This window comes from Bactrocera oleae, chromosome 2 (genome assembly GCF_042242935.1).
Source record: "Bactrocera oleae isolate idBacOlea1 chromosome 2, idBacOlea1, whole genome shotgun sequence".
Lineage (NCBI taxonomy): Eukaryota > Metazoa > Arthropoda > Insecta > Diptera > Tephritidae > Bactrocera > Bactrocera oleae.
The window spans coordinates 38044653-38058203 of NC_091536.1; the positions used below are offsets into that span (position 1 = coordinate 38044653).

The window sequence follows — 13551 nt, forward strand, 5'->3', positions numbered from 1 at the left end:
CTGGAAAAGAAGAGGGTACATGTTGTGGCCTACGCTGACGACGTGGCAGTTTTGGTGAGAGACAAGCTCCCGAATCCCCTCGCTAGCCTTACGCAAACATTATTAATCGATGGGCCGTAACATGCGGACTGAACCTGTATGCTAGCAAGACAGAACTAGTATTGTTCACTGAGAAACACAGTACTCCAAAAATCACGCCGCCATTATTAAGTGTCACCAGGCTAGCGATAGAAGATAAGGCAAGCTACTTGGCACTAATTTTGGACAGGAACTTTTTTAGAAACTAAGCTTGGAGGCTACTGTAAAGAAAGCAGCTACAGCACTTAACACGTGTAAAAGAATGGTGTGGACACGTGTAAGGCCGATTATGACTTACGGTATACTGGTATGGTGGCAAATAACGGAAAAGAAATACGCGAAAGCATACAAAGAGCAGCCAGTATGTGCATCCCTCCCATTCCCCTCCAGAGAAGAGTGGGAAAGGGGCGAAGTGGACACGGAGGCAGGGATAAGCATCTATAAGGATGGTTCCAAACTAGATAACCGAGTAGGCGGCAGTGTCTTCGAAGCTAAACTAGATACCAAAATCGCCTTTCGGCTTCCAGACCACTGCAGTGTCTTCCAAGCGGAAGTCACAGCAATTAAAGAAACCCTTCTTGTACCGACAAAGAGTGTGATCTTTCCAAGAGATATATTTACATACAGCCAGGCGGCTTTGGGATCTCTAATGTCTCCTAGGATTTCGCTGAGACAGTGAAAGAATGCTTTGATCGCTTAGCGGGTCTGACATCCCATTTCACAATAAAACTGCATTGGGTCCCAGGTCATAGTGATATCCCCGGGAACTGTGTAGCAAATGAACTAGCCCAAACAGGCACCACCCTACAACTAGATTCCGGCAAAGAAGGCATATACATATTTGCCTATGGCTACTTGTAGATATTTAATCGACAGACATATTATAAACAGAGCTTAGTCTCAGTGGAATCAATCCCTGACTTGCCAACAAGCAGACAAAGGTAGAAGAGGAGGATACCGTTAAAGATCTTCTATGCGATTGCACGGCTCTATATAGAAAAAGGACCGCAGCTATCGGTCGAAGTCGGAATTGGAGAACGATTATTTTGTTAATAAAATTTAATAATTTGTAAACGTTGTTCTTGCGTATATCATCCCACGATGAAATTGTAAACATTTCTGAATACAATGAAAAAACCAAAAAGCCTAAAAAGCTAGGCGATAGAAGGGAAACTTCATGGATCTCGATGGGCACTTGAAATGAAAATACTCACCCTATTCAGCAAGTTTTATGAGATAAGATAGATTCTTGACATTAAAATCACCGCTTCAAATCATTGGCATAGTATGCAAATATTCTCCTAATTCTGCTGCACTAGAAGGAGTATATGCCAATAATGCTCTATGCATGAATTTTATTATATCGTTGATTCTCTAGTTCGGAGTGATGTCAATCAATGCCACAACCTGTCTGCTTTCTATGACACATTCGGCCGCACAAATATCTCCAACTGCAGTAGCATTCACAGCCAACCAGTTAATCCATATGTGGAGTGAGAATATTTATTCTGTCAGTGGAGTTATGGTAGACAGCTACCCCACCAGCTATATTGGGACGTTTGAAATGAACGACACAATCGAGGCTCGGCACATCCAGAGCACTTCTTAATTGCTTATCCATGTTCCGACGATAATAAAATATTCGCTCGCACATAAAAAAAATTATATATCATGACATATTAAAAATGACCGAAACGATATTTAGAAATCATATCATTCCTTTTGGAAAGACCGATATTAATCTCCTACACAACAGAACTTCACTCGTATAAAATTAAAGCCTTTGGATGTGCAGAGTCACAATCTTTACACACTTTCTATAAATATTAAGATGTATTAAATATGTTTATACATATATATAAATATTTTTTATTATAGCGCTAAAGTGGTATACGTAGGCGGATTGTTGTTCTATAGCATGGGAATGGCATTGATGGCTTTAAGTCGAGCTAAATTGAGTGTGATTGTGTTTAGTTGGACAGCAGGAGTAATGTATTCCACATTATTTACTATGCCTTACTTACTAGTGGCACACTACCACTCTATGGGAACCGTAAGTAAATTTCTTAGTACTCATATAAACCAATTATTGTTATTTGTCACTTGCCGATGTGAACATGACTTGTTATTGCATGTGTAAACTTATTAATACAAATAACTTAATGGCTAAGTTTTAATCAATTCAATATCTTCGATTATCTTATCCTCAATTATCTGTTGTAAAGCCAATAGGAAGTGTTACTGAAAATTATTTACATTATATTATATTATATTTGCATTAGACGTTGTTGCAAATCACAAGTATGAACTGCGTCAAGACGACAGAATGAGAATACTGTGAACAAATCAATCACATTCACCAAGTATTTTATAAAACTTAACCGATACCATTTTCTATTTTCTCAGCATATACACCGGCATCTGCTGCAGAATTCTCGCGTTAAATATGAGCTGGCATCGTAATTAATGATTGAGTTTTAATTTTTCAAGACAACAAATTGAACAATGCCTCGCAGCTCAATTAATTGTAGTTTTTTGCCATGACGTTAACTTTACAAAATTAAAACACAGCCATGACAAGTTTTCTTATTAAAGAGTCGTCCGATAAGTACTTGGTCTACTATAGAAAAACAAAAATTTTGAAAAAGTATTTATTTCGCAACTCTTTTCTTGTTAGCACCCATACTTGTACTAAGTTCCAACTTCTTTAACCGTCGGCAAAATACGCCAACGCCTTGGCCTCTTGGTCTTACTGAGCAATCCTGATGTCTATAGCGATGACTACTTCCTCATGTGTAATATGTATGATAGTTTTTTTGGCCAATGCAAACTGAGTTGGCCGTTGTCAAAAAAGATGAATGTAAAAGTGTAGAGCGTCATAACTTGAATGTTTATGCTCACTTATTCGTTATAAATAAATATAATATAATTCAAGCTAGTATAGAAGGACTAAGTTCGGGTGTAACCGAACATTTTATACTCTTGCAATTTGCAAGGATCAAAGGCGGCGAAATATTTAAAGGTGTTGGCAAAATTTTATATTAGAAAATATTGCAAATGAATTCGGTATTCCTTATTTGACGAAATCGTGAACGGCTAACAACAAAATTTGGTAAATTATTAACTTATATTGAAGGTCATATACTCTCTTATTTTATTGTGACCAGAAAGTTTCCGGAAATTGTAGATTAAACGAAAAATGTTTAACCTTCATCAATATTTATTTTGTCGCCTTCAAAATATACTCCTTCTGAAGCGATACACATATGCCACCTCCTTTTCCAATCATTGAAACATGCCTTGTAGGCGCTGTCCGGGATTGCCTTTAGTTCCCTCTGCGAATTTTCTTTTATGGCCTTAATCGAATCACAACGGTTTTCACGGAGTGGTAACTTAAATTTTGGAAACAAAAAAGAGTCGCATGGGGCCAAACCTGGTGAATACGGTGGTTGATCGATGATATTGAACGAGTTTTTGGTTTTAAAATCGTTGCACACGACTACTTTTTTTTGCAAAAATTTAGCTCTTTTAGAACAAACCGAGCATTGACGCGTCTCATGCCCAAATTATCGGTCAAAGTCAAACGAGCTGCTTCACGGCCGATGTTTGGCTATCTCTCTAACAATCGCATGACGCTATTTGAGCACGATTTCCTTCACTTTTTTATGTTATCGTCAGTGGTAGACGTCGAAGGACGACTGAAACGAGGCGTCCTCAAAGGCTCTGTACCAGCGGTAGACTATGGTTTTCAATAGAATATAATCACCATAAGTCTTTTCTAACATTCGCAATGATTCCGCACACGAAGTTTGGTTCGAAACGCAAAGTTTTATACAAATTCATTGTTCAACATTTTTTCCAATTGTAAAAATCGCACAACTGAGGTCGACTGATTTCAACAGCTGCTGCAAACAAACTGGTTGACAGATCACGCTCATTTTTGTTATATTAATTAAGGACAGTGTTACTTTCTTAACGAAAAAAAAAGTGCTGAGAAATATTCAGCGCGGGCAGTTTAAATAACAAGTTTCTCGTCACAATCGCGTCAACGAAAACTATATTAAAATCATTCTTAAATGAGAAATGTGGGATATTAACTCAACGAAAAGGCTAAATTTAATATATCGAGTTGATGTAGAAAATGTTAACCAAAGTATCGGAATTCATTATGTTAGGTATATGAGGCTTAGACCTAGGTCTAGACCAATTGCATTCATATTCATTGGTAAACCACATAATTTTTTAGGAAACTTGTCCGTTTAATTTCATTAAAATATCACACATTTTGATCAGCCTGTACGGTTTAAAGTCAGGTGGAAAGTCGAAAATCATTATGCTATATTCAGGTGTACTTGAGAACATATTTGTAAGTAATTTTAAAAATATATAACTCACACACTGAACAACATATTCAAAAGTAAGAAAAACGAAAATCATTATATGTAGTAGATGGGATTGGGGGTAATTCGAACTATGGTATGTATAAGGCCGGAAGTTTGAATATTTTATACTAGGTACATGGGGTCTAAATGAAGTAAAGCAAGCTGGATGTTCAAAAATCGTGATTTTATTTATAAGTTTTAACCCGATTTTATCTATCTTAGGCGCAAAGATACATTGTTATTAGTAAAACTCTCTCTTATTTTCACTAAGATAACTCACATATTTTCGACATATGCGGTATAAATGTAAACCGGAAGTTCGCAAATATTTGTGTTAAGTGTATGGCGGCTAAGAAAAGTCTTCATCCGATTCAACCCATTTCATTTCTGACATACAGGTATACTGTTATAGGATTTGTTCTAAATTTCATTAACATATCTCACAGATTGACCTATATTTTCGATAATATGTTCGCTGAAGGAGCTAGGGTCCCCATATTCGGTATCTGGCGGCTTGAACAGTGGTGCGATTTTGACAATTTTTGGTCGTAAAATTGCTTACTTTAAGCGCATTTTTTGGGCAAAATTGCATTCCGATATATTATTTGGTGCTAGATTTGCATACTGGAAAGTGAAATAATTAAATGGAATTTAAAATTGTTATTTGAGAAGTAAGCGTGGTTTTAGCCTGAATTCGACCATTTTCGTACTGGAACTTAGGTCCTGAGGTAAGGGTTTTCACCTAAATGTGAGCGGTGCCACACCCATCGTCCAATTTTGACACCGGCTTCTATAAGACCATCTTGTATCATCCTGAGTGTAAAAGTTAATGTCTCTGGCGAAATTGGTTATTGATTTTTCCCGCTTTAAGTAGTCCTTAACAAAACCGGGGGTTGTAGGAATTGTCCTTTGGTTATCGTAGCTTCAGTGGCTTAGAAGATATGTTAATTAAACCATTACAGGGCGCAACCCCCCTCTTTTTTCAAAAATTTTAGTCCACAGTTGCCCCTTGCTACTGCAGTTACCTGTACCAAATCACCGGTTTATATCATAATTTAGTGCTTAGTTATGGCACTTTATAGGTTTTCGATTAATGGCGTTTTATGGAAGTGGGAGGGGTCCGATTCCGTCCATTTACCAACTCGTCCTTTTTCTTTTGCCGACGAATATGTGAATCAAGTTTCATTATGATATCTCACTTTTAACTCAAATTACAGCTTGTACGGACAGACAGACGTCCGGATTTTAACTCAATCGCCGTAAAATTCAACGCGTCTCGTCATCCTAGTTATTTTTATTTATACATGACTCCATATTTATCTCGGTTTGTTTTAGGTGATATAAAAAACTGTTAGGTGAACAAACCTCTCTGTAGCAACATGTTGCAAGAGTATGGTATAGCTTGATATATGGTGAAAAGCTTAATATGATCTACATATGAAAAACATGCAAGAAAATACCCAAGGCTTTTCTCACAATTAATTCATTTATTTGTTTTTCATTATTATTGTCAGATTATATAAAAAAAAAATTTTTCAGTTCTTAATTGGATGTGCGTGTTGGAAAGCGTGTTTTTTAGTATTTACAATATAATCTCTCAACATGTTGCTACAGAGTATTTTAGTATTATTCACCTAACGTTGTGTCACCTAAAACTAATCAAGATAGATATAGAGTTATATATATATTTAACAAGTAAGGAAGGGCTAAGTTCGGATGTAACCGAACATTTTGTACTCTCGCAAAATTAAATGGTATACTCGTTTGAGATTTATATATGTATTTTAATAATTAGAAGTAGGACCTGTTGCCTCAGTTACTTACATTTACAGTAAAATGAATTAGAGCAATTTGTAAACTAAATTTACTCAAATTATGAGAAATCGTTCTTGTGTTTTGTTGTATACGGTTACAACTGATTTTAAATAGAATGCATTACAACTGTATTGAGAAGTATGAAAAGAAATCGTTTTTGGACAATGAATAACATTTTTCATTTAGTATACATATAATTTAAATTTTCTTAGATAGATTATTTACATATTTTTCTTTAAATTGTTTTAATAACTACTGTCAAAATTGCTACACCATTCTAATTTTATTATATTTGAAAAAAATTAAGAACTATTGCACTAAGTCTGAAAACTTTAGTTCGAAATAGAGACGCAAATACTGTCAATACAGGCGAGAAGATCCCCCGACCTCCTACGATCCACTCTCGGCCAGAAATATCGCGCAGTCGCGCAGGAGTTGATCATCGCGTAGGAGTAGGTCCAGAGCCAGAATGCAAGACGTTAGCGGAGAACCAAGTCGATCCCATTCCGATGTGAGCGGGACAAGGGTACCCTCCCTGGCCAGCTCATCGGCCTTACAATTCCCAGCGATTCCGCTGTGACCAGGCACCCAAACGTCCCTGATATTGAAGTAGCCTGATGCTAATTCTAGTAAGGACAGACACTCCTTGACTAGCTTTGAATGCACGGTCAGCTGCACTTCGTAACAGTACTTTTACCGCCACCTTGATCACCGTCACTTCCGCCTGAAAAACGCTATAGTGGTCCGGTAGCCTGAAGCAAAGATTGACGGAGAGCTCTTTACAGAAAACCCCCCCTCCAACTTTCCCTCCTAGCTTCGACCCATCCGTGAAAAAGCTCACCGCGCCTCTTCCTCAGCGGCTTCTTCCCCTCCACATCTCCCTCGTCGGGATATGAGCAGATAAAAAACCGCCTCGAGTGGCCGCTGTGACGCAGTGATCCAAATTTTCAGGAATGCAGCTGAAGGAGGAGAGAATTGTGGCGTGTCCTTGTTCGGACCTCTTCAAAAGCCCAGCTTCCCTGAGCCTAATAGCACACCTCGCAGCAATGCACCTACCGGCAATGTCCACAGGTGCTATATTTAACATAGCGTTGAGAGCTATCGTTGGTGTGGTTCGCAGTGCACCGGAGATTCCGATGAGCGCCGCTCTTTGGACTCGCTCAAGCTTTTTAGCCATGGTAGTCTTTTCGAGCGCCCTCCACCAGACGAACACACCATAGAACAATATTGGCTTGACTACGGTTTCGTAGAGCCAGAACACCACCTTTGGTGAGAGTCCCCACCTTTTCCCTATAGCTCCCCTGCAGCAATATAAGGCGACCGATGCGTTTATGACTCTTTCTGCGATGTTCGGCCTCCAAGAAAGCTTTCTATCAAGGATGAGCCCTTATTATTTCACCTTATCAACAGGTTGGGGACGTGAACCCCCGAAAGAGGGGAGAGGCACGTTTGGGATCTTATACCTCCTAGTAAATAAATCATTTCGGTTTTACTTGGGTTGACGGCTACGCCGCTGCTTTTTGCCCAGTTTGATTCCACGTTTAGGTACCCTTCGGTGAGCTCATAGACGGTATTCAGGAATTTACCTTTAGCCATAAGAACCACATCATCAACATAGGCTATCACCCGACAGCCTTGCTCTTCGAGTTCTATAAGTAGGTCGTTTACCACCAAGATCCAGAGCAGTGGGGGAGTACTCCTCCCTGCGGAGTTCCCCTATTAACCTTTTTGGTTGACTTGGCACTACCCCACTCCGCTACGACAGTTCTGTCTCAAAGAAGACTGAAAATGAGGTGTTTGAGGTTCGATTCCACCTCCCTCTGCCAGAGCCATCCTCAGCAGGTCCGTAGGTGGTTCCACCTCGTCGTCGTGCGGCATACAGGCTGAGACAAGCCAGATTTCTCTAGCACTGTTCTCCAGCCTAGCAGTAACGACGTCCTCGTTGCTGAAATTAGGTAAAAGAAAAACGTTAAGTTAATTTCTGACCAACAGACAGGCTTTGGTTCTACCTGTGCTGCTTGCCGCCAGGAGCTTATGGCTTTTTGTCCTTAGTCCAAATATTACATAGCTGCTCAGCCACGGTTCCTGAATAAGGACAACGTCGGCTTCGTCCCTTCCTAGACGAAGCAATAGATCGGCGGAGGGAGCCTTTGAGTGCTGGAGCGAGTTCCGCACCATCGTCCATATCATCGGATCCATCATCACCTGACGATCCACCCCCCGTGCTCACCGAGACGGAAACTTTCCCACTCTCTTCCGCCCCAGCAAGAGGCAGCCATCCACCCTGGCTTCTGTTGGGAGCATCCTTAGAATGATCCTCTTGAAGCCATAGCTTATGGCCCCCTTTGTGACACTGAGAGGAGCGAGGGACTCCTTGTTTAAAAGTATCAGCGCTTCCCGATATGGTGCCTTCGTCCTCTCCAGCCTAATCACTCTCCAGTGTTGGGTGGGAAGAGATGGATTGCAGTACCGCAACATCTCTTCAATTTCGGCCGGGGTAGAAGGTTCGGCCGGAAGCCAGACCCGACACCAAGGCCGCATTGGGAAATCCGATTTGGCCACCGTCTCGAGCCTTGCTTCCACACCTCCCAAAACAAGTGAAAGGCAAAGAACAAGTGAAATCAATTTGCATAAGTAGTCCAGCAGCCCCATTAACCAAGCCATCACACGTGTTTATGTTCACTGTAATCATATATTTTGCGGAGGTTTTTAGTGTTAAATCATAGGGAAGTCCCTGCGTGTCAGAAGTTTTGAAAAGTTTAACTCTTTCCAAAATCATTACTTATACATACCAGTTCCTTTAACTGATTATTTTGCAGTTGAAAGAATAGCTTCAGTTGGGATTCGACTGAGCTTAAGGGCATTGAAATTATTTGTCTCTTCATTGAACCAAAATAAACGTATGGTATCATCGGGAAATTCTTCGAAATTAACTACTCAAGTTTCAATGAGGGATATGTCGTTATATAAGTACCAGATGCCATATGGTTTAATGCAATTGCAAAGGTCTGATCCTCCCCTTGTCTCATTATTTCTGTTAATTCAAAGAATTTAAATAGCACCCACAAAGGGGAACCAACTAAAGTGCTGCATGTATCATTGGGATTATGAGAGAGTATCCACCTATATTCAACAGGTGAGAGTTGCTTCAAATCACCAAACACTATGATCGGTATACCACCAAAGGGGCTGTCTGTTTTAAAAATTTATTTTAATCTCGCATCAACTAAAGAGCTAAACATACGAGCACCAACCATCGATATTTCATCAATTATGATTAATTTTAAATCGATAGGTCTGGAATACAATGAATTAACTGTGTCATTGCTAAGTGGCCTCAACTCTCTATTCAACTGATTAACAGGTAAAGAGAATATTGAATGAAGGGTCATTCCACCTATTCCGAATGCTGCTTTACCCGTAGGTCCATAAAGAAGAACTTTTAAGGAACTTTGATTGGATCCAGGTGTAGAATTGTAACGATGGTTAATAGATTGATATATTGCAGATATCAAACGACTCTTTCCTATACCTGCACCGCCGCCAATGAACTCATAAAATGGGAGATTTGTTTTTAGGTGGTGCATCAAATGTGTCAAATAGGTTCTTTGCTTAGTATTTAGACTTTGAACTAAAGAAAATAATTCCTCAACTAGAATTAGGGGGGCAGTTTAATAAGTCTAATATTGCAATCAGATTCAGTGCCATTATCTGTTGAATCTTCGCCATGCAAGTCCAGCAAATTTATATTTGGGTTTATTTCTGGAAGTGCCAACACTCTGAACTCATTTTCCACGATAGGTAGTTCATTTTGAGCACCTTCGTCCAAGTCTATTTCATTATAAAGACTTTCTAGATCATTTTCAAGTTCTTTTTGCACAAAAACATCGTATTTTCTTTGATTTTCCTCAATAAGAATACGATGTGTTATGCAAGTCTGCTCACCATCGTTTTCAATGAGACCTTGCTGTTCATTCCGCCATGGATAGTAAAGCATTACCAGCGGAAATACTCAACTCTGGCTGCGTTTAACCTTCTATACCGAATTACACAAGGTTTGGTACAATTTTAAACAAAACCCAGTACCGTCTTTAAAAGGCATGACAACCCCGCTTTCTGGTAAATTATCGTCTTCCTTCTCTTCTTCTTCTTCATTATCACTGTCTTGTGCTGTTCTAATAGATTTAAAAAATTTATACTTAGATGCAAAACCAGATAAACAAATAGTTTCTAACTGATCGGATCTTTCAACATAACGGTTTAAAATACCGGCTACCAATATTTCAGTCGAACCCAAAGTAAGGTTCTGAAGTACCGCTCTAGGTTTTACCATTCGAACACGTTCCTCAGGTCGAGAGGTATTTATAAATATTTCTGCATTACTTGCTTCCGAAAGATGAAACCCAATGCAGCAATATACTGCTTCTTGTGCAAATATAATATATCTGTGCCTGATATAAATTTGTGACCTATATGTTTAAGTTTTAGCTTAACAATATAATTTCCAGCATTTTATTAAAATAATTAATAATATATGAACAGCAAGCATATGCATCCAGTATATATTGGAAATCCGTATTTGCTCTATGGAGTTCCAAAATCCGAGGATTATAAGCATTTATAAAATGGTGCTGTAATTTTCTTTTTGGAAAAATTTTGGGCTAACAAATAGTCATCAAAAGACATATTTATTCTACTATCAGACAGGAAATGTTCAAAATCGTTTAAATTAGATATATCTTCTGTAGTCATATTTGAATTTAAAACGTTTTGATTTTTGAAGAAGTTTTGCTTATGTCTTTGACTTTTGACTTTTTTCTGTTAGAGGTAACAGTATTTGCGTTGGAGGCATTGGTGGATACGACAAAACTGTTGTCCTCTTATTTCCCTAATACACGACCGACTGTGGTTATGCTTTTGATAACCCAAATAATTTTCTAAATGGCTGACCGAACCATCTATAGAAATATAATTGTCAATAAAACTACTGACATCAGGGAATGTCTGAGAATCTTGGGATTGATCCTGGGGGCATTATTAAGCCAATATCTAGCACAAATAACCGCGTCTGACCGAATAAGCTATATCTATCTTGGGTTGTTAAACTGTTGGCTTCCTCTTCTGAAATATCTTTAGAATCAACAGTTTTACAGAGGATGACCAAAAGCTCAACTCACTGAGACTTTGCAGGCGATAAAGTGATAAAGAAGATTAGAAGCCCAAATTGGCGAATCATAGCGATTACCTTTTTCTTCTCAGCTTCCCAGTGTGAAAAAGAGGATCTAACGCCTTTCAAAACCTTGTGACCCTAACCGTGCTGATTCAAGTTTTGAACAAACTTTTCATTAGTTAAGACAAATGGATGTAGTATTCTTAATTTGTAGCAGTTATAATTTTTTGTAATCATAGAACAACTTTCAAGTGGTACACGCTCTTCTGTCACGGCGAATTTCAGAACGTATTATCTTGCTATATGTTTCAGAGCATTTGCGTTTCCGCCCAACGTATATTGTTACAAATGACAAATATTCTGAATGATTATCTTGACCTTGAATCCCTAACAGACGGATTGTCTTACAAGGCAGCAAATACATATTTCAGTAAAGCCCTTCTTTATATTTTGAAAGTAAATGTTTTTGAAATATGTTAAATTGCCCATATATCAGATTCTATAACATTATTTGCTCTCGTTATCTGGATTCGTTGGGACTGGCTTTCGTTTTCAATTTGCCTATTGACAGGGTTATTTCCACGAAGGGGAACTTGACTTTGTCTAAGAAGTCTCTGATTCAAGATTTCTTACCTCTACTGAGCTGCCTTATTTCAGGATTTCTTCATGTTCTCTTTGCATTTGACCACGAATGCGCTCTAAATTCCTATACTCAGGATTTCTTGCGCAAAATTCTCTATGATCCCTAGTGCTCCTACTTTGCTCATCATAACGTGCCCCGGGAATTCTCAACCAGATCTATGGTCTCGAGAATTTCTTATTTGCTCTTCAGAGCGAATTTGCGGATCTTGTTGCCTTGTTCTTTGTTGAACAGTATTTACAACTTGCTTAACATATCGTACCTCGGGTCTTCACGCCGAGATCTATGATCTCGAGTATTTCTTATATGCTCTCCAGAGCGAATTTGTGAATCTTGTTGCCTCGTTCTTTGTTGAATAGTATTTACAACTTGATTAACATATCGTACCTCGTGGTTCTTCACGCCGAGATCTATGATCTCGAGTATTTCTTATTTGCTCTTCAGAGCAAATTTGCAGATCGTGTTGCCTTGTTCTTTGTTGAACAGTATTTACAACTTGCTTAACATATCGTACCTCGGGGACTTCATGCCGAGACCTGTGACCTAGAGTATCTCTTATTTAATCTTCAGAGCGAATTTGTGGATCTTGCCGCCTTGTCCTGTGTTGAACAGTATTTACAACTTGCTCTTCGAAACGAGATCTCTGACCTCTCGTATTGATTATTTTTTCTTTAGAGCGAATTGGTGGATCTTGCCGCATTTTCTATGTTAAACAGTATTTACAACTATGACCTCGAGTATCTCTTATTTGCACTTCAGAGCGAATTTGTGGATCTGGCCGCCTTGTTCTATGTTGAACAGTATACCTCGTGATTTTCCCGCCTGGTTTTCTATTAATTTGTATTGATAATTTGTTTGGACAGACGTACATCGAATTTAATCTACGATTAGCGTGACTTACAGTATCTTGTGACACTATATATATAGAGTTTGCACGAAGAACTCTCATACGTCTTCCATTCTGAAGACGACTTAGTAATACAGATTTTCTACTTAATCTAGGCATAATTAATGAATAATAAATGGCTTAATAAATAAAATACTTATATAATTCCGTCTGTCCGGGTGTGAAAAGTTGGCTAGGTGCTGCTCTCTTGCACTGTAATTGAGTCCTTCCTATGACTCCTTTCCTGATCGGTGTATATAGTCCAGTCATTATAGTAAGTTCACCTCGGAATTCAGATACCCAGCTATAAGTGTGTAAATACTTGTATATTGACACCCTAAAAGTTGTCTCAAAACCTATATATGGTAGGGTGTACGCAACTATTAAATTTCAAGGTCAAAGGTCACAAAAATCGGTTTTTCGCGCTTTTTTGTAAATATCTCATTTCTTATGGGTTTTTTGCTATTGGTATTTATTATCAATATTGTAGAATACAAAATTCTCTACAAATTTTGTTTAAAAATTTTTTTCATACGGTGAACCGTTTTCGAGATAGAGGGCTTAGAGCGCGCCGTCACAG

The 13551-nt window shown here is 38.6% G+C and overlaps 1 protein-coding gene across 4 annotated transcripts in view; it reads left to right on the forward strand.

The window, feature by feature from the left end:
• Positions 1–13551, forward strand: part of lovit (loss of visual transmission) — a 232637-nt gene that overhangs the window by 201523 nt on the left and 17563 nt on the right. For 2 of the 4 annotated variants that reach the window (XM_036377032.2, XM_036377027.2), the window contains exon 8: positions 1957–2131. The exons of the other annotated variants lie outside the window; for them this stretch is intronic. In XM_036377032.2, the coding sequence (XP_036232925.1) occupies positions 1957–2131 (175 nt within the window). The remainder of the gene's footprint in view (positions 1–1956; positions 2132–13551) is intronic. 4 annotated transcript variants of the gene reach the window in all.